The sequence below is a fragment of the Telopea speciosissima genome, chromosome 7 (genome assembly GCF_018873765.1).
Source record: "Telopea speciosissima isolate NSW1024214 ecotype Mountain lineage chromosome 7, Tspe_v1, whole genome shotgun sequence".
Taxonomy (NCBI): Eukaryota; Viridiplantae; Streptophyta; class Magnoliopsida; order Proteales; family Proteaceae; genus Telopea; species Telopea speciosissima.
Window position 1 is genome coordinate 48,951,602 of NC_057922.1, and position 22,261 is coordinate 48,973,862.

At 37.5% G+C, this 22,261-nt stretch overlaps 2 protein-coding genes across 4 annotated transcripts in view; both read left to right on the forward strand.

The window, feature by feature from the left end:
- LOC122667513 (protein transport protein Sec24-like At4g32640) overlaps positions 1–4,472 on the forward strand; it is a 107,513-nt gene extending 103,041 nt beyond the window's left edge. For 2 of the 3 annotated variants that reach the window (XM_043863792.1, XM_043863793.1), the window contains 5 exons: positions 1,537–1,682; positions 1,760–1,942; positions 3,254–3,342; positions 3,445–3,476; positions 4,093–4,472. In XM_043863792.1, the coding sequence (XP_043719727.1) occupies positions 1,537–1,682; positions 1,760–1,942; positions 3,254–3,342; positions 3,445–3,476; positions 4,093–4,199 (557 nt within the window). In that variant the 3' untranslated portion in view covers positions 4,200–4,472. The remainder of the gene's footprint in view (positions 1–1,536; positions 1,683–1,759; positions 1,943–3,253; positions 3,343–3,444; positions 3,477–4,092) is intronic. The other variant, XM_043863794.1, reaches the window with a different exon arrangement.
- A 105-nt stretch (positions 4,473–4,577) lies between these two features.
- Positions 4,578–22,261, forward strand: part of LOC122667514 (fatty acid amide hydrolase-like) — a 61,877-nt gene continuing 44,193 nt past the window's right edge. The window contains exons 1-7 of the mRNA XM_043863795.1: positions 4,578–4,588; positions 8,034–8,043; positions 15,836–15,840; positions 20,190–20,194; positions 20,867–20,986; positions 21,876–21,985; positions 22,196–22,256. Of these exons, the coding sequence (XP_043719730.1) occupies positions 20,884–20,986; positions 21,876–21,985; positions 22,196–22,256 (274 nt within the window). The 5' untranslated portion in view covers positions 4,578–4,588; positions 8,034–8,043; positions 15,836–15,840; positions 20,190–20,194; positions 20,867–20,883. The remainder of the gene's footprint in view (positions 4,589–8,033; positions 8,044–15,835; positions 15,841–20,189; positions 20,195–20,866; positions 20,987–21,875; positions 21,986–22,195; positions 22,257–22,261) is intronic.

Below are 22,261 nucleotides of genomic sequence, written 5' to 3' on the forward strand. Positions count from 1 at the left end.
GTACTCATACAAGTGTTGTCATCAACATATTCCAAGTCCCCTATCTTAGGGTATAGAAGAGTCGGTTGCCATGAGGCGTGAGATCCACTGTTACTGTCATACTGAGGCATGTATGGGTGTGGTTGGTTTGGGACTGGGAATATGTCCACAAAATTTGACCCAGTGCTTGGATTGTCGAGCTCAAGTGCTGACTGCCTAAACTGATCATAGCCACTATATTCCGAACCGGTGCTCTCCTGGCGATAATCATAGTCATGATGAGGCTGGGATGAATGCCACGACTGGCGCTCACTAGTAGTATCTATACTCATGCTTCCGAAACTTGCAAACATGGTCTTCATACTCATGTCATCATCTTGAGCTTGTGACTATTTGCGACCCTTCTGTCTCTTATACGTAGTGGGGACACCATGGTCTCGATCCTGTGTGGCATGCATAACTGAGACCCACTTGTGTAACGCACAGGCCCCGCCTACGTCCCCGGCTCATACTGGTACTGCTTGCGCATCCCCTCATGATGATCATCATAATAACCACCACTCCGCATGCCGCCACCACCACCAGCACCACCATCATCACCGTTACCATCACCACCTTCATGCTGCAGCCTCAAAAGGTCTCAGTGACTCTGAATGCACACAAGAAAAAAATGAGGCAGCAGCAGTTGTACGTTGAAATCCAGGTGCAAAATGAGGCAGCAACAGCTCACAGGGGAAAAAAAGGGTCGAAATCTGGAACTCGACAAAAACTTACGAGATCTGTCGAGTTCTTGATGTCTTTAAAGGAAAAAAGGGTCAAAATCTAGGTCGGATCGAGTTCTCGACTCGACCAAGATTTCGCCCGAGAAGGTGTATTTTTTGAACTCGCCTAGCATCTCATCTCGACCACTTCAAAAAGCTAGAAACTCGTTGAGATCTCGCGAGTTCTTCTTCCATGGTGAAGACCCTATGCACCTCTACTGTGGTAATAAGGCTGCCATTAGTATTGTTCACAACTCAGTTCAATATGATAGAATGAAGCACATCGAGATCGACAGACACTTCATCAAATAGAAGCTTGAACAAGGGATAATATGTATTTCATTTGTTAGTTCTGTCAATCAGATAGCTGATGTGTTTACAAAGGGTTTAAATTGTAAGGTGTTTCATCCTCTTGTTTCCAAGTTGGGCATGTACGATATCTTTGCACCAACTTGAGAGGGAGTGTTGAGATAACCGTCATAGTTGTTGTAGATAGGGATGCTGAGTCATAGCTGAGTCATTGACACCTTACTTTCCTAGTTTGTTAGGGTTGTAACTTTTATTATGTATAAAGCTGGCCTCTGTCATTATTGACAAGTCAAACCATTCCCTAAACCTCTGGGTCTCAACTTTTTGTGACTGTTAATAATTTTTATTGTGCACACCAATGACACCATTACAATGTTAGATGCACCTTAAATAGACAAAGACACTTAGAAATATAAACTACTAACAATCAGCCAGGAGCATAAAGAGTAATGGGTTCCTTAACTTTTCTTCTCTTCTCTGTGTGCAGCATTGGTTAAAAGCATAGGATTGCGAGCTGATGGACGAATAGATGATCGTTCCTATTGGATTAGTCGGGTTTCCGCTATTTCCACTCCATTGGTAGTTCCTTTTGTTTATCCAAATTTGATGGCCATCCATGACCTTGTTTCAAAGGTATAACACACTTCTGAATTTTATTCGTGATATTGTTTGTGTTTTTTGTAACGAATTAAATATTTCAAATACATTTGCAGGAGACTGATGGATCTCTCGTACCCCCTTCAAAGCCACTTTCGAGTGATAATATAACTGATGATGGAATCTTTCTCCTAGAGAATGGTGAAGATTGTTTGATATATGTTGGGAACTCGGTTAATTCAGATATCCTGCAGCAAATATTTGAAGTTTCCTCTATTAATGAAATTCCCACCCAGGTATTTCTATTTCTATTTCCTCTTTTAAAAAATTTTATTGGTAGCTCTTGGGTGCATATATGTCTGTATAATTTGAATCTTCCATTAGATTGGGTTCGTCAGATTGATTATGTTTCCAATTCCTGTTGCACCTAACTGTATGTCCGTTATGTAGCAAGACTTTTCTTCTTCTCAGCCACCTAGTTTTTTATTTTTTATTTTTTAAAAAAAAAAAGGAAAGTTTGGTGTTCTGCTGTTCAACTGGTTAAGATATTTAGAACAATTATGACTTCAAATAGAGCTGAATGGAGAGCAACATCCATGTAGCCGACCCCATTTAGTTGGGATAAGGCTGTGTTGTTGCTCTTGGTAGCAGCTCATTTGGTAACTTAAAAAGTGTCCACATGTTCCGCAATCATTTCCTTCCCATTCAGCAAGTTTTGGTCCAAAAACCAGATCTCCTGTGGCATCAAGGAATCAAATTTCAATTTGGATCCTGGTTATATATTTCAATTGTATGTACAGAAATTATTGTAATTTTATTTTAGTTAGCTTTTTACCAAAATCATTGAAATTATCTTGATTTTATCCCCTGTTGCAACCAGAATATTTGGGCTGAAATCCCCAAAATATGCCTACATTTGAAAATTACATGGCAAAATGTCCCTTTTTTTTTTTAATCTCATTTTTATAAAATGTTGGGCAGAAGTGAAATACAAGGCAAACGTGAGGTGATGCTGCTAATGGTACTGATAAAATGGAAATTCCAGTGGCTCTCCCATATTTTTTATGATCTGGTTCTGCCATGTTTTGACCTTCCATATGGTAAAAAATCTCCTTTGCATGGTCTAGTGTAGACAATCTTGTCTTGACGGTCCACCAACTTCTGCCATATGGCAGAATGACAAAGGAAACATTGGTTTTTTCTTTTTCTTTTTCTTTTTTGTGTGTGGGAACTCTGTCGATGGAATTCATCAGTGGTCAGCAGCTTAGACAGTTACATATTCCACTTCTTGATTTAGCAATGTACAGAGGTCATTTATGATCCCTTTTCTTCTCAAAACCTCCCCGCGCCTCCCCCTCCTATCTTATGAGGATCTTTGATTAATTCCTAACTAAAGACCATGAGTAGAGACTGATGTGGCCTGCAGGTGTAGTTCTTAGGGCTATCATTTAAATTGCCACGTGGAATATTTCTTGGTTAGCTCTATACTTTTTGTTAGGTGACTCACCCAGCAAACATGATCCATTTGTGCTTGTCCCTGCATGTGTGTGTGTGAATAGTGTAGCTTCTCATTTGAAGTAATGTACTAAACTCTGTCTCTTTATCAGTTGGTGCTGCAGCAATATGACAATCCATTATCAAAGAAACTAAATGAAGCTGTTAATGAGATAAGACGTCAAAGATGCTCTTACCTCCGGTATGTCACATTCTCCTGGATCTTCTACTTTAAATTTTATTTGAGTACACATCTGCTATTCAATATACAAGTCCCCAATTCTTTTCTTTTTTGTTTTTGCAGCCTAAGAGTGTGCAAGAAAGGAGATCCTTCAGGTCAGTTCAGCAGAACATTTTAGTTCCTCAAGCTAGCTGGGACCATAGTCAAATGAATGATGAATTACCATAATAAGTCTTATTTCTAGAATACCAAAATCCTCTCTTTTTATTTTTTTTTTGAAAAGAAAGAAATGGAGCTTAATGAATTCAAGTATACCAGTCGTGCTCCTGAATTCAAGTATACCAGTCGTGCTCCTGAATGGCCAAAACCCTTTGCTCCCCCACCCCCCACCCCCCACCCCCCATGCACAGGCCCTAGGATCCATGTGGATTTTGTTTTATTTCTAAGTGGTTTATCAGTATAAAAGGGATATGAATTTTGTATGTACATAATATCACTTGGGGTTTTTTTGCAATCACTGCCCATCGTACTCTGCTAGATGTATTTGTTTGTTCATTTCACAAATTATCTTGCCATCTCTTTAGATTTGCAAAAGTCTACAGCATTTGAAAAATGGTCAGTAGAATTTATGTTGATTGTTGTTTTATTTTTTAAAGTGGGTGTTACAACAGTCCAAATAATTCTGAGATCAGTTAGTGTGATACTTAAGTGCTTTCGAGGACATTTGACATTCTTGTTTCTTGAAGTAATGTTCGTATTTGTTATTTGCAGGGATGTTGTTCTTTTCATATATGGTAGAAGATAAGACACCGAGTGGGCTGTCTTATGTTGAGTTCCTTGTACATATCCATCGGCAAATCCAAACTAAAATGGTGTAAACCATCAGTTTTGTTGACTTCCTCCTCAATACTTAAATGGAGATAAAGCAGAAAGGAAAGCATTAGACTCGTGCTTATGAATGACTGTCAGAGCAGTAGCCCATTCGTTCCTCCCGATGGCATGTGCAGTTGAATTGCCATTGGAGTTTTGCACTAGATTCATCTAATATATTGAACAGATTAGTAATAAATATTCAGTGTAGTTTTTGCTATCATTTATCTTTGCCAATGGTTTTTTGTTCCTCTCCCCCCCCCCCCCCCACCCCTTCCCAACCTTCTGTGCAAGTAAGAACTGTAAGATAAAGGTTGAAAAATGTGTGTTGGTCAATTGTTCTTTTGTCATCTTAAAACATGATTCCAATCATGTCTTTTAATTCCTTCTTGCTATTGTTTGGAAATCCCTTCTATATTTTCATCTTTTCTTTTATTTCCTCGCCAAATTCTTCTTTCTGGTAACTAGTTGCCTTTCCATTTGTGCATATGGAAGGTGTTGTAATTGGGATTTGCTTGGAAGGGGGTTAACTATTAGCCTACTCAAAGCTGCTATTTTTGGGGGAGCCCTAATCTCTTTTTTATCATTGCACCGGCCCAGAATGGGAATGCTACTTATTTTTCCAGTAATAGTTAACTTGCATTTGATATGGGTATAGTACCTGTATTTACACTCAAAGAAAATACCTTCTTTTGCCTTGGTGATCAACTATGTAGTAAACTGAGATGTAGAAAACACTCCTATTTTATATGTAAGCCATATAATGCGGGAACCATATACGTATTTTAGTTATCTATTCTAGTTTTGTTTTGTCATCTGGTCTTTGTTGTTGAAACTATACTAAAAAAAACAATTGTGCACCTTCAAGCTGAATTGCTGATGGGGGAATCAAACCATATTTCCACTTTTGGAAACTGAATTGTATGCTAAATGCCTTATTGAACTTTTATTTTCTATTTATTTACTTTTGATTCAATCATTGAATAAAGCTAATTGCCCCTTTATAAAATCCCCATTCTGGTCGTTGATCCTTAATGCTCTAGCCACTTAGAAAGATTTGAACTATTACTCAACCGGCTTTCGACACGGAAGGAACGAAAGCAAGCAACATGAGTATGCTACTTCCTGCGAGAATGGCCCTTCCTACTATAGACTACACTCGGAAAGTCGGTGATAAGCAAGAAGAGAAGAGAAGAATTTGAAAGAAGAAAAGAGAAGTCCCGAGAAGCATTGAACTTAGCCTTACTTCCTTCCTCACTACGCTTCGCTTGACTTGAGTTGGGAAGATTCAAACTCATTCTATACAACTCCCTATGGTTTAAAGTTGATAGGTGGAGGAATTTTTTATTTCCAATGCAAATAGTCAAAGTCTAGTTCGTCAAAGACGTTTGACCCGAGATATCAAACAAGTGATACGAACTTCGGAATGAAACTCCTAGTTTATCAGGTAAGTCAAAACTAAGTGACCAAAGAGGGGTTTCAGGTTAACTGACGTTTGAAAGCCATAGTCAGGAGTTTAAAAGCAGACCCTTAAGCTTTATCCATCGAACCATGATCTGTAACATAGCCCTATGAACTAGCTGTGGAATAAACTAAATATTCACCATCACTTTGCTAGGCATCCCTACCCATTGCGTCAGCTAAAGCCTGTTCCAGAGCCGGGGAGATTGTGTTCCCAGACTACATCTTCTGTTGGTGGGATAGGGTTCGATTCCTGTTCGTCTCTTCTACGGCGAATAAAATGGTTAGATTTGTGGTAACATAGGTTATTTGTAATTTAAGCTTAAGATAAAAAAATATAAAAAAATCTGCATCTCTATACTTCAATGCTGATAGAGGAAGCCAAGTGGAGTGATGCACATTTTATGAGTGAGATGTTCTTAGTAACATCTTCAATAATCCTACATATATCCCTTTCTTTGTATTTTCTTTTGCCCAAATCCAATCTATTTTCTCTTAACATGTGGAACCAGATGCTGAATTGATAGTATAAAATAATGGGCTGCTTTTATAGATCTTACCTGCTGGTTAACCTTCTCATCTGCATATTTTATGTGTAAAATATTTTTGAGAAAATACCAAATTATCTCTATATCAACACCCCTCTCCCCCCCCCCCCCCACACACACACACACACACAAAAAAAAAACTATGAAAGCTCCTTAGACAGAAATTTGTACCGTCACAGAACAAGTTGGTTGTATTGTTAAATTGGAGAGGCAAACCTAACTCATCAATATGATCAGTTGGGGTCATGTGTTTAGCCTTTCACAAATATCTAAATTGAACCACTCAAAATGTCATGCGACTTTAGTGTGTTCAGGATAGGTTCCTATCTTGGTTAAGAAAGAATTAGTACTAACTTGAGTTGTAGTTACTACAATAATTTACAGTGACTTAGTATGCCACTTATCATAGTTTGCACGCTTGAGTTATTAATTGTGTAAGTCATAACAAGAAGGTCAAAAGGAATGAAAAGAGATCTCTGTTCATCATACAGAACTCATTTGTTATCTTAGGATACTATTGATTTTTGAATGGAAAGAAATCTCTGAAGCCCATCTCAATTCTCAACTAATACTGATTTTCAAGGTATTAATTTTTTCTCTCTTGTGGTACAATTTTGAGAGTCCCCCTCTAAATGAAGCGATCGAGTAAATGATGGTTTTCTAATTTGATAGTCATTGTACAACAGCCATCAATAAATACACACTGGTACTGTATATGTTTCTCTTTAAAGTTTAAATGAAATGAGAGCATGAAAAGCAGGTGCGGCTAGAGATGCTTTTAAGAGAGAGAGAGTGTGTGTGTGTGTGTTTAGTAACCCGAGTTCAAATCACTGCGGCTCTGTTTGGTCGCGTGTGTGTTTTTTCAGTATCCCGAGTTCAAATCACTGGCTCCGTTTGGTTGCATGTGTGTGTTCAGTAACCTGAAATCATCGTGGCACCGTTTGATTGCAAGGAAAATTAAATGGAAGGGAAGTGAAATTTTTAAACCTTGTAAATGATAAGATAATAGAAAAGGGAGAAAGAGAACAAAGAGAGAGACGATGGTTTTCTGTAACCTTGGGAGTTACAACTTAATGCTAAAGCTCCCATTCAATTCAATATATAATAACTAAAGAGCACCAAGGACATAACTAGAATAAAAGAGTAAAACAAAATATAATTACCCCTCCCTTATCTCGGTATTAGCGCTAGACTCACAAGTCTCGATTTACACTCACCCTTAAACTAGAGCACAGATGTTAATAATGCCCAACTTGTTACAAATATAATCCATTCTCGCACTCCCCAAAGATTTTGTGAACACATCTGCACCCCTCTATGAACCTGACAAGGCAAAATAAGTCATTTTGTAGCTTCTCTCGAACAAAATGACAATCTACTGCAATGTATTTCGTTCATTCATGAAACATAGGATTCGATAGCAGCTTGATTATCACACCACATCTGCATCGGCAAATTGTCTGAAAATCCAAGCTCAACAAATAACTATTTCACCCACATCAGATCACAAATACCATGTGCCATGGCTCGATATTCTGACTCTACACTAAATCGAGCCACAACTTTCTGTTTCTTACTCTTCCATGACACAAGGTTTCCCTCCAACAAATGTATAATAACCTGTACTTGTCCTCCTATCAACCGAAGATCCAGCCCAATCAGCATCTGAATAACCCTCAATCCGTCCATGGTGATGATCAGCATAAAGTAGACCATGCTCAGGAGCCTTCTTGAGGTAACGTAGGACAAGCATAACAGCCTCCCAGTGAGATGTCCGAGGAGTAGATAGAAATTAACTCACAACACTGACAGGAAAGCCAATGTCAAGTCGAGTCAAAGTTAGATAATTTAGTTTTCCAACAAGCCTACGATACTTCTCAAGATCATCCAAAACACCACCATCATCAACTGTAAGCTTTAAATTAGGATCTATGAGAGTATCTAGAGGTTTAGAGCCTAGCATTCCTGCCTCTGAAAGAAGATCAATAACATACTTTTGCTGTGAAAGAGAAATTCCATTCCTTGACTGAGCCACTTCCACACCCAAGAATTGTTAGAAAATCCTTGGGTTTTGTCAAACCTAAATCCATCCCCATACAGAGATCTAGAACACGATTGAATGAAAGAACAGGGAAATAAGGTGTACCTCACACCCACGTATGTTGGCGAAGAACGATACTAGAAAAGCTCCAAAGCTTGATTCACCCTCGATCAATAATGATAGCAATCTCTTTAAGAATGCCTCCCTCGGTTTGGATCTTCTCTAGTCTCCTTGCCTCACACACCCCTCACATTCTTAGTGGGAAGAACAGAGAATGAGATCAAGTGACTGCAGGGATCCTAACCATGTATTTATAATAAATACAAAACCCTAATCCAATCCACCCCCACAATGGAAAAGACTAGTATACCCCCATTAACCTTAAAGTAGTCCCAGACTGGGTTTATGCCCATGGACCCGCACCAATAGCTAGGATATAATTAATTAAGCCCACAAATATTTGAAAATATCTTACAATCTCCCACTTGGGCTACATTAATTATACACACCTCCCTACTGGCTTGACTTGTAAGTCACATTGCAAACTATTACTTTAAAACCTTGAAACAGCCAACAAATAAACTCATGTCGAACAACAGCAGAAGATACACCTCAATATACGGCATACAACTTTCTGTCAGTCACAAACACAAGCCTACTTGTTAACTAGAATCGCAATGGAAAATTAACCGTGACAACCAACCTATGATCACATATTCCTTGTTGTCAAGCCCTTATGGGTCCTCCTTTACTTTGATATTAACCACCATTCCTTGGGCAAACCGCCACAAAATCGGTTAATACCTAACTTTGGCTAAATACCGCCTTTGGCTATTATCACCATGAAACCATGGCATTACCGCCTTGAAACATTCACATATCAATAAATATATACATACAACTGTTAAATCAAGCAAACCATGCATACTCATAAACATTTATGCTCAATAAACCCAACATAAACATGTATATTCATAATTTCTATGCTTCACAAACCAAGCATGCAACATAACAGTTAAGCATAATAAACAAGCTCCCACTGAGCTCCCATTAAATAAACAAAACAAGCAATAAGCTCCCACTGATTAATTAAAACATGCAATAAATCAACAAGAAGGCTGTACCAAATTCTTAAAACAACTGACTAAATTTCTGTGTGGCTCAATATCACAAAACCTTATGCCCCAGTACCACCAGACCTTTTAGTTTCAACAAGAGTACCTTTTGAACACAACTACTTTCTTCCATGTTCCTATTTTCTTACCCTGATCTTATCTCCTAGAGTGTTTCTAAACATATCAAGTTTGATACCAACCCTAAATACTCTCCTAGGTCCACAATTTATTTTTCCTTATAGTTATTCTAATACAAGTAAGAACAGCAGAAAATATTCCCAAATATGACATCATGCATGGAAGAAGAAGCAATCAATAAGATATTAGACATGAATAACCATGTCAGTCAATAACACAACCAGTGCGCTTACCAATATAAAATCGAATAAGAGTTGCAATCGTTACTACACCTCTATCCTTTGAGCTAGGAGTGCACTGGTTCTCTTATTCATCTGCATATACCGTGAAAGGAACAACTCCCGAAAATTCTATCACCTTTGGGCAGAAGGGACCCCTGGATTACTGTTATTTTTAATATGTGTTAACTTAGGTGACATCACCTTTAGGCAAATGTCACCAACACTTTGGTGTGATATACCCACATCTAATAAAACACGCCAACAATCAAAATTAGCAAACAAGAGTTCTGACCGTATTACATTTTCCAACCTTTGGATCAAAAAATGCACTGGTCCTCTCAATGTAACTACTGCGAGAAAGCAATGACGTTCGAAAATCTCCTCCACCTTTGGGTGAAGAAACCCCTAGGCCATGCTTCTCCATTTCTTCTGCATAAAAACTTCTAAACTTGGACAATGCCACCTTTGGATGATCATTATCAACTTTGCTGCTAATATAATTGTGTATCCTTGAATTACAAAAATATCACAATAAAATCAGGCATGCCACTTTGGTGGATCCCACCTCATTCTATCATGACACATTACAAACCTAACCTCTGCAATAAAATTGGGGATTCCAAAATTCATGCACAAAATTAGCTTTGACATCAAAGTCACTTTGATACATTCAAGTACCTCAAACCTCAAAACCGGGACACCCACTACCTATCGTTATTAAAAATAAAATTTGAGAAAACCTAGTCAAATATAGACAAAACCATCAAAACAGATCCTTGAAGGTGTCAACAGTACCCAAACAACGTACCCTAAAATACGTTTCTGAGAATCAGACACATCAGTCCAAATCGGAGCCCAATCCGATGCTCCACGCGTCATTATACCATGCATTCAAGATTATTAAAAAATATAAGAATTACCAAAACCATGGTCTCTGATTACCCAAGATATGCCGAATTGTATATCAAATCGAAGAGCATGAAAAAACGGACACACCAGAAAAACCACACCTCAAAATTCATCCAAACGAACCCACTTGGGCTATTGGAAGTTTCTGATTCAGAAATAAAACCAAACCAGTTCAAGTTAAGTTCTTTGGTTCAAACCATATCAAACCAGACCGCAACCGGTCTGATCCAATCCAGTCCAACCCCGGTCCATCGGATCGGGTCGTCGAGTCGAACAAATGAGTTAAACCTTTCGGGTCTTAGGTCGGGTCCGTTGACCGGCCCAGGTTGACTTTGACTGGGTCAACGCTATCTTTGACCGGTTCCGGGTTTAGTTTGACCGGGTCAGTCTTGACTCACAAGCAACAACCAACCGACGTCATTGTGACGTCAACCCTATTACGTCATGCTAACATCATAATCCTTTCGTTATTTTTTCTTTACTCTGTCGAGTGGATCTCACTCACCGCCTTGGCCAGCGTGTGGCGGCGCGTCCAACTGCCGACGGTGGTGATCCACCCACCAATTTGTTCATCTAGGTAAGCTCTACAATCTGGTATAAAAAATTTAAAATTCCTCTGATGAAAAAATTTGGCAACGGCCAAAAATCCATTTTTCGCCGTTGAAAAATCGATTCAAGCTCTTAAACATGTAACCAATCGATTCTAGGTCTATATGGATGGCTCTGATACCACTTGTTAGAAAATCCTTGGATTTTGTCAAACCCGAATCCATCCCATACAGAGATCTATAACACGACTGAATAAAAGAACAGAGAAATAAGGTGTACCTGGCACCCACGTATGTTGGCGAAGAACGATACTAAGAAATGCTCCAAAGCTTGATTCACCATCGATCAATAATGATAGCAATCTCTTTAGGAGTGCCTCCCTCGGTCTAGATCTTCTCCAGTCTCCTTGTCTCACACACCCCTCACATTCTTAGTGGGAAGAACAAAGAATGAGATCAAGTGACTCCAGGGACTCTAACCATGTATTTATATTAAATACAAAACTCTAATCCAATCCACCCCCACAATGGAAAAGATTAGTATACCCCCATTAACCTTAAAGTAGTCCCGACCAGGTTTATGTCCATGGACCCACACCAATAGCTAGGGTATAATTAATTAAGCCCACAAATATTTAAAAATATCTTACAAGAATTACTTCAACCTTCTCAAATCTTTAGTCTGAAATTTCTGCTGTAAATATATCTTCAAGTTCTCAATACCTTAAGAATCATTTCATGTAATAACAATATCATCCACATATACAATAAGAAATATCCTTTCTACATCATAACATCGAAAAAAATATTGAATGGTCACTACCACATCGTGTCAGCCTAAACTCTAATACAACCTCAGTGAATCGACCAAACCACACCGGAGACGATTATTTCAGTCCATACGAAGACTTCTTCAACTTACACACCATCCCATACTCCCCTTGAGCAACAAATTAGGAGGTTGCTCCATATAAACTTCTTCATGGAGATCCCCTTGCATTAAAATATTCTAAGCATCTAACTGAAATAAGGGTCAATGGTTAGTAACAACAAGAGAAATCAAAATATGAATAAAAGTAAGCTTAGTCACAAGGAAATAAAATATCCAAGTAATCAATGCCATACACTTAGGCATAGCCCTTTGCCACAAGTTTGTCCTTCAAACGTACTAAAGAACCATTAGGATTAACCTTCACCACATAAACCCAACGACAATCACTAGCTGATTTACCTAAGGGTAACGATACAAGATCCCATGTCTGATATGCTAACAGTTCATCATTTATAGCAGCCCTCCAACCAGGAATAGATAATGTCGCTACAGCAGGCTTTGAAATAAGATGATTTTCAACAATAATCAAACAAGAATGAAAACTAGAGGACAAACCAAAGTAAGACACAAAGTTAGAAATAAGATGTTTGATATAACTCTGAACACTCTTACGAAGAGCAATAGAGACATCAAGATCAGAAGAAGCATTAAGGGAAGGAGAATTACCTATTGTAGGATCAGCAGGCAAAAAAGATGGGGTAAAAGTAGATAAATCGAGTGGGGTCCAAACTTTCTGAAGGTGGCCTTGGTACACAATAGGAGGTCGTGACGGCAAAGGAAGTGGAGACTTGGTGTTGACGATGGTGAAGAAACCTGTGGAACCTGAGTAATAGAAGACAGAATATATAAATGAAGATCATCATCCAAATCAAATCAACAAAAGAAGAATCAACATAAGGGGTGGACTCAAAGAAGAAAACATTTGCAATGAACTCAAACGAATAATGGTGATAACCCTTTTGGGTACGAGAATAACCAACAAAAAGATATTTAAGAGCTTTAGGATCCAACATCAAAACTCAAGGACGATGATCACGAAGAAAACAAATGCTACTAAAGACACGTGGTGGTAAAGCAAACAAAGGTTCAAAAGGAAATAACAAAGAGTGAGGAATACTATCATATAAAACAAAAGAAAATATACGGTTAATGTGATAACAACATGTAGTTAAAACAGCATCTATCCAAAAAGGTTTGGACACTTTCATCTCAAACAGAAGAGACCGTGTGACCTTCATTAAATGTGTATTCTTACTTTCTGCCACACCGTTTTGTTGGGGGTGCCGACACAAAAAGATTGATGAATAATATCATATTGAACCATAAATTTAAAAGGAGTAGAAAAGTACTTATTAGCATTATCACTACTAAGAATGCACAAAGGAGTCTAAAATAATTGAGTATGAACTTTATTCACAAATGCACAACAAATAGAGAACAAATCTGAATAATTTTTCATTTATTAAATCCAAGTAACTCTGGAATAGTCATCAACAAAGAAACAAAATTCTGAAAACCTAACTTAGAAACAACTGAACAAAGACCCCATACATCCAAATAAACTAAAGAAAAAGATTGATCAGACCATTTATTGACTCAAGTGGGATAACTTACACGGTGAAACTTTTCAAACTAATAGGACTTATAGTTTAAACTAGAAAGATATCGAAACGAGTATCTAAAAGTTTTAAACTCTCCAACGAAGGATGACGCAAACAACAATAAACTTGGTGAGGTGATGCCACACTTGAACACGTCACAGATGAGTGTCCTCAAGTATATACACTCTCCTGATTCACGACTTATACCAATCATCTTCTTTGTCGCACGATCCTAAAATACACAACAACCAGAGAAAAAAGCTACTAAACACTTATAAGTTTGATAAACCTATTAATCGACAAAAAATTAAAAAAGAACTTAAGTAAATAAAGAACAAAAGACAAGGATAAAGGAATGTCAGGATCAATAACTTTAGCTAAAGAACTATCAACTAAAGTAACATTAAAGGACAACTTATGAAAAGAAGAAAATATACCTGAGACCCCAGTCATATGATCTGAGACACTTGAATCAATGATTCAGGGACGGAAAGTAATAGAAAGACATGCAGTGACATTATCTGTCTAAACAAATGAAGCAGTTGGGGGCGAGTATGACTGGGAAATCTAAAACTGGGTAAAACGTGCATAATCCTCATCAAACATCTTCACTGTCTTACCCTCAAACTGTGGAGATGATGAAGCAGTAGAATCAATAAGTGGAATTAGCAAATTGTTGTTGAGGTAGTTTGTTATGAAATTTTCAACAACAATGTTGGGTGTGTCCTAGGCAACCACAATGGTGATAAGTCTTTACCGAACCTGAAGTATCTGAAGTAGCCTAATAACAACAAATAGGAGTTTTACCAAAACTAGCCCCACGACCACAACCACCACTACCACCATTTTCTGTCCCACTATTGGGCCCATGATTAGGTGTAAAAGAATCCAGAGCTGAATTGTCAACCGGGGTGGAATCACGAGAATTCTCATGAGTGACTTGTAAAACTCGAGAAAAAATGTATGAGAGCGTGGCTACATACACCACCAAGAATCTGACTAAATTGAATCAAAATCCTTATCAAGACCTCTCAAAAATCCCATGACAGTGAGTTGCTCTTGTTGATTTTACATCTGTTGCACATAAAAAATTATAAGAAGTAAAAAATTCAGCTTCTCATACATCTTCTTAAAGTCAGCAAAATACTGGGTTAAAGGATGACCCTTTCGATCAACTCCATTAAATTCCTAAGACAACTCATAGATACAAGAAAAGGTAGTTCTGTCTGGAATACTGAATATTTAAATATTCTCATAATTCCTTAACAGTACCAATATGAGTCACCAAGTCAACAATTTGATTTTTCATAGAGTTCAACATCTGTATCATAATATGTGCATCAATGATGTCCCATGATGCATCATCATCTGGTTTAGTCTTCGTCAAATGTCCCTGTTGGTCACGACCAGTCAACACCAATGTAACAATTTTCTTCCACTGTTGAAAATTGATAATTTCTTCTAATTTTTTTTTTAGTAATATGATTGGAGGACGAAGACACAACCTCAGTAACAACATTCTGTGGTAGCTCAGGCATCTTTCGCAAACACAAAAATAAATTGAAATTACAATATGTACTAATGATTTGGAGAGAAGAACAAAACCATGACCAGATCGATCACTAAAAACCCTGACTAATTTATGTCGATTTTTGAATCTGAAACTTCAGCTGCAATCTTCACTCCATAAATCAATTACCACGAAAGATAAATCTAGTTCTTAATTTTGAAACATGAACTAGTCTCTAAACAATCCCAAAACACAGCATAGGGTATTGCACCCCCTTCAGACGAAAAGCAAGAGAAGTCGTAAGCCCAAACTTATATGAATCAATCAATAAAGAAAACAAGAGACTAGGATAATTGTACCAGTGCCTACGGATCTTGTTCTGATACCATGTAGATGATAAGAGAAGAGAAAAGTGAGAAATAGAATAAAGAGAGAAACGATGGTTTTGTGTAACCTTGGGAGTTACAACTTAATGTTGAAGCTCCCATTCAATTCAATATATATAAACCATAGTAGGAAAATTAGGTTTTGACTCGGCCAAGTAGACTGAGTCGAGTAAAAAAACATAACAAAACTTGGTCAAAAGTCTTGTAGACTTCGCCTTATCTTAAAAATGACCAAACTCAGTCCAAGTTTGTCCGAGTCACAAATGACTCGACGTTTTTACTAAGTTAAATGAAACTCGTCCTAGTCTGGTAAGTTTTTTAATCCCTTTTCTACTGCTTGTTTATAAATTGTGTCAGGCGGAGTGTGCCAATTGCAAGTAACATTGACTGCCTCTCTCTCTCTCTCTCATGCCCGTGTGCTCTCCTCCAAACCATTCTTGCTGCCAACATTTTCAACATTACAGGTGGGTTTCACCCAAATTTCAGATGGGCAGGCACCCTTGTTAAAAATAGAAGTCGATGATAGGTCTAGTCTCCAAAGGAACATGAGAGGCTTTTGAGGCATATAACCAAGTATGGTAAAAGCTATTAGTTATAGTGAATAAACTACCTGAACTCTTAAATTTCTTTTTCAAGATTTGTAGAGGTGTGAGAACATCTGCCGATTGAAGTGGATAAATACCTGAGGCTGATTTGAAGCCCCACATGTCTTGTAGAGCATCTCCATCTAAAAATTTTCAAGAAACAAAAGATCACTTTGTTGTTTATTGTTCAAATCCATAGTCTGGAGAAGACCTCCTCCATTAGAGCTTCGTTGAAAACCTCAATTAACCTAACAAGCAATTTCCTCTTGCTTTTCCTTGAAGATCCTGTTGGTTGTGGCGGCCAATTTAGTTGAATCGCTATTTTTCTAAAACTGAAACCTTGAGCCCTTGCTGAAATCAATTGATATGGAATCCATCTCTTAACCTTTCGAATAGTCCTCAAATTTTGACTTGTTTTCCTTGTAGATAAATCCCTTAACACTTCCAAGCATTGAGATCTCCCCTCCACCTGTGCTTGTTTTGAAGAATGTGAGGCGGTGGTGATGCCCACGGACTATCTCTCTCCTCCTCCCCATAATCCGAGTTACTAATATGGTATATCCCATTTATTTTAAGTAACAGACAAGGCTCGGTGTGATCAGGTTTGACTTGCCCGAGTCACCAAGTTTTGAGAAGGGTGAGTCGAGTCGAAAAACCTGATTTTCCAACTATGATATAACTAAAGAGCGCCAAGAACATAACTGAAAAATAAAAGAATAAGAAACAAAACATAAATGCCTAAACTACCCGTCACCTATCTCGATATTAGCATTAGCGCAAGTCAACTCTAATACTGAGACTCACAAGTCTCGATTTACAAACCTAAAAAGCAAACTTTCGTAATCTTTATCAAACATGATTGTTTAAACTATTTATATTTCTTACCATATTTAGTAATGATTTTTAGATGTATTTTATTTTAATTTTCAAATCCAAAAGATTTAGATGCAAAGTAAAGCAAATTTTTATAAAGTAATATTATCATATGGGGTATTTGAGTACAAAAGTTTCTTTTTTAGATTTGAATTTTCACTTCCCTTCCCTTTAATGTTCCTTGCAGGTAAATAGAGTTTGTTGAATCTTGCTTTTCCTCTCTCTTAATTGGTTGCAAGGGGTTTTCTCTCTTTTTCATGCCTAACACCCTTTTTCTATGGTCTTGCAATGTGGCTTTATGAAACAGTTTTGGAAGAACGCTGAAATGAAAAGCTTGTGTTTTGTAAAAACTGAATATTTTTGAAAAATACCATAATATGAGCAATTATATGATCAAATTAAAACTTGACATGTGGCAAATTCACTACGAGCGTGAATTGGTCGCTGGGTAATATAAGACTTTAATACCCTTATATGAAGAGATAGTCATGGAAGTGAAATTGGTTTAAAAAAAAGAACCAAAAAAATAAATAAATTTTGTACCATTATCAAACATGATAGTGTACACTGCTTGATATTTTTACAATATTTATTAATTATTAATGATGCTTTTTAGATGTAATTTTGTTTTACTTTACAAATCTAAGGGATTTGATGCAAAATAAAGTAAAATTTAATAATCAAATTTGGAATTTTTTGGAGTTAGTTACATGGTCATGTTAGGGTAATAATTAGAAATTTTAAGTTTCATTTGATTTCACTTCCTTTTCCTTTATTTCCCCTGCAATCAGATGGAACCATCAATATTTATGATCCATTCCAACTACATGGGGGACCAATCACATATTGAAAATTTTCACTTGTATTTGTTTTTAATGATTCAACTATTAAAAAAATTAATCGAGACAAAATTTTCAAACTTAATGATTTTTTCAACATTTTCCAGAAGGAATTTTGTTTTTCGTAGTTATCCATGAAACAATGCAAGGTGATGTTTCCCAAAATCACAATACAAATCTCAACCATTTATTTATTTATTTTTTAATTCTAAACCATATTAAGCGGTGGGTAGGGGTGAAACAGGGTCGGATTTTTTAAAACCCTAGTCCAACCCTGAGTCCTCTTAGCTCAACCCAAGCCCAACCCGGCCCTAGGTTGGGCTAAGATATCTCAGCCCAAGCCCAACCTTGTCGAGCTCAACCCAGCCTAGCCCGGCCTTGATTGACTTTGATCGGGCTGGGCTGGGCTGGGCTGCGCCGGGTTGGCCTTGATTGACCCTGAAATTTGTTAGGGTTTGGTTGGCCTTGACTTGTGTTACTTTTTTACCATTTACGTCATCCTATGGATTCAAAAATTGAGACACATATGATTGAGTTTTGGTTTATTTCATACTCAATTGACTATTAGACTTTTCTTTGGATTAAAAAATTTAGCCCAATCTTAAAATTGTAAATATTTTTGTTTAATAGATAAATTAGCCTTTTTTTGGTAAACCAATAGATAATTAGATACTAAAAAAATTGCAAAATGTAAACAATAAATTGTAAAGCATAACCTGACACAGGGATAGGGCCGGGCTGGGCTTGGCCCGAGGCCTCAACCCTGGCCCAGCCCGACCATAATCCGGGCCTGAAAATTTCAACCCTAACCCACCCTCAGGGTTGAAAAATCCAGCCCAGGCCCTGTTCGGACTCAGGGCGGGCTCGGGCTGACAAGGCCAAACTTATACCCCTAGTGGTGGGAGAGTACATAGTAATGCATAAAGCACTAGTATACATGCATGGATATACTCGAGATGTGTGCCAATACAAAATGAGGTATTCGATTGAATTAGATTATAAAATTTGACACGAGATGAATCTAGACCATATCCTCTCTATCCAATAATTGAAATAGACATATTATCTATCCACGTGACCGAATAGATGCTTTATGACATTTGAAAAAAACAACAGATCTTTGTGATATTAATAATTCGCTTTTTTTTTTTTAATAAAAATTTGTCCACAAAATTGCTAATTGAGCTACCTTATCCAAATGAACTACTTGAATCAATATTCTTGTCCAAAATTCAACAACCACAACCATTGGGCACTTGAGCTTGGTTTGGTTTAATGAGTAATTTATAACAGCTACTGTGAAATTTGCTTTGCACACAAATTTGATGCGCAAGTAGATTATACCTGCTTGATTCCATGCGTAAAAATTTTAAGTCAAATAGATTTTGTGATGTATCATAAATATTTTTTAAAATTAAAAAATAAAAGCAAAATAGTTTAATGCTCCAAATTTGAAATGTGACACCATAAATACCCTACCTATCCAACAATTCAAATTAACCACATCATCTCCCACCACGTGTCTAAATTCATACATTCATTTTGGTTATCTACAAAATGGCCCATTCATGATCTACCTCTTGTGATTCAACTAATTTTAGCCAATGTTAAAAGAAATAGATGGGAGAGTGGGCTGATTTAAGATATCAGCATCGGATTGGTCGTATTAGCGGATTTTTATCCCTTGCAATTCCTGCCCGGTCCAGTTTTTTTTTTATTTTTTGGATAGATAGGGAGGGATGTAGGATGTGAACCAGGAGACTTGACCTCAAGACCTCCTGATGGCAATGGGCCTTTACGCACCACTAGCTACCAAGTGCATTAGGCACTTGACCACGTCCAGTTCCCCTCCCTAGTGCCCCTAACAAGGGATGGGGCAATGACCATTCCATTTCTATCCGAACACTCTGCTCGGATGGGGTCTACCCCCTCTTACTACAGGCACTAGGGAATTGGATCGGACAGGGAATTGCAGAAGATAATTTTCCTTGTATTAGTTGATATCGATATTTGGCTGATATTGTATTTTTAGTAAGGGTAAAACTATCTAATAGCGGTTTGTAGTAAGGGTAAAATTGTTTAAAAACCATTTCTTTTAAGAAAAATGAGGGAAAAATCATCTGATGCATGTCAATATGCCCGATCTGTATTTGTGATCACTATTGGTCAATATTGATTTCGATACTGATATTTAAAACCATCTTGAGAGGGAATGAATTAAAAAAATAAAAGATACCGGTATTTAAATCATCTTGAAAGAGTGGATAAATAAAGAAAGAGAGAGGGTTTCATGAGCAAACGGCATAGAGGAGAGCACCAATAAGATGGTGTAAAATAATATTCAATATTGGAGGGTAATGAAATCATTTCATTAGAGAGAGAGAGAGGGGAGCTAGGCTGCTAGCATATTGTACCCTGAAAATAAATCCTCACCAGCGCCCTCATTTGCCAGTTAGGTGCAGTGAGGGCCTGAGAGCTCGATACGTGGAAGGTGTGGCATCCACCAGTGCCAAACTCAAGGAGAAAGGAAAAAAAAAACTGGGTCAATCAAGCTCAGCACCGTTGGATTTTAAACCTTCCACATGTCGAGCTCCCAGGCCCCTCACTGCAGCTCACTGACCAATGAGGGTGCTGGAGAGGATTAAAATCCAACTTACCCGAATCTCCAGCTATTCAAAGAAGGGAACCTTTTCTCAAAAAAGAAAAGGTATTTTATGCCACTATTACTTTTTTTTGGTAAAGTTATGCCACTATTACTCATGGGATTAAAATGGGTTGCAGTTCCCGGGAAAAGCCGTTATGTTTCAATTTCCAAAAAACTGAAATTGTGACTCCTCTGTCTTAAAAATGGAAACGAAAAGAAAAGCCCGCGAACCACCCCACCGTCGATCTTCGATTATGTCGTCCTTTTCATTCACAAACACCAAAAACCCATCTCAGAGATTCATTAATGTTTGCATTTAAATTCAAGTTTCTTGCCTTCTCCGCCTTCTTCTCTTCTAGTTATTTTAAGTAGTAGCACATTAACTCTTTCGTCTACTTCATTGTTGAATGCTTTAGTTTGTTTTTGTTCCCTGCGTCTTGCTATGGGGTGGCTTTTCAAGTCTAAAAACAAAGTCTACAAGCCCGTGAAGGACGTTGATCTGAGCCCTAACAGTGATGAGTTCTATCTCAGAGCCAATGTCAAAGGTTCAAATGAGCCTCCGTTTTCTTTCTTCGGTTTTCTGGATCTTATCTTTTATTCAGTTCATGTTTGCATGAAATGTGAACTCTGATTATTACTAAAGTTTGGTTGGTTGCTTAGTTATTGCAAGTGAAACTGTGATAAAATCTTGTTCAAAGATGATCAGTAGTGTAGTTGACGGTGACTGGTTTTGATAGTGCATTAAAAATGTTAGCAGCTCTGTGTTTTAATCACACCTCTGTTTCTCTTTTAGTTAATGTACTTTTGGATTGCAAATGTTGGCGATGATGGTGTCAGAAACGGGGATCTTGAAAATTGACTACTTTGATTTCAGTATTGAAATTCATTTGTTGGTGTGGGATCAGATCGTGGTACTATCAAATTTTCTATGCTTTTTGTATTAATATCTGTTCCATTTTTAATTTATAATAATTTCTGTTTTGATGGAGGTCAACTTAGCAGATTTCTGTTACATAGGACTCGGATATTGCCTATGGCAACTGGGCTTATGTATTAACAATATAGTTTGGCACATTTTAGGGACTCATTGTATTTTATCAGTACGAGCCTTGGCGTAACAGTTAAGTTATGCTATTTCAACCTGTTGGTTGCAGGTTCAAAACTTGGAAACAGCCTCTCCTGCGAAGCAATGGGTAAGGCTGTGTACATTTGCCCCTCCCAGGCACTGCAGTAGCAGGAGCCTAATGCACTGGGACACTCTTTTATTAGCTATTATACTGTTTACTACAGTATACGTTTTTTAATTTGTTTGAACTTTCTTTCATGTTACTACATCTGGTGATGATAATATTAAAGAATAGATTCTAAGGGCTACTTTATTGTCATCAATTTAGTTTTAGATCTATTAACTTGTTGAATTTGCATTTGTTGCAGCTCCCCGTATGGCTGGATTTCTTATTAAGATTTTGGCATGGATTTCAGAGTCAAGAATTTTTGGAGCAATGCTGGTCTACATATTGAAGGATGAAAATTTAGTTCACAGGGTATTGGGTTGCACTTCTTGGTCATTTATTTGATACTATGAGCTGTCTCCTTTCTTTTTTTTTATTTCTTAAGGTTGAATTTAGTGTTCATAGTTTGAGTTCATCAATAGTTATTTAAACATGATGATGGGTGGGTATAATAGTCTACTTCACATCTGTTTTGATAAGTCATCACAACCTCCATGCTAACAAATATGTCCGACCTTGCAGCTCATTTCATTCGCAGAGTTAGATGAGCCACCTTTGTTTGTTCCATGCCATCCTTGGGAAGGTCTG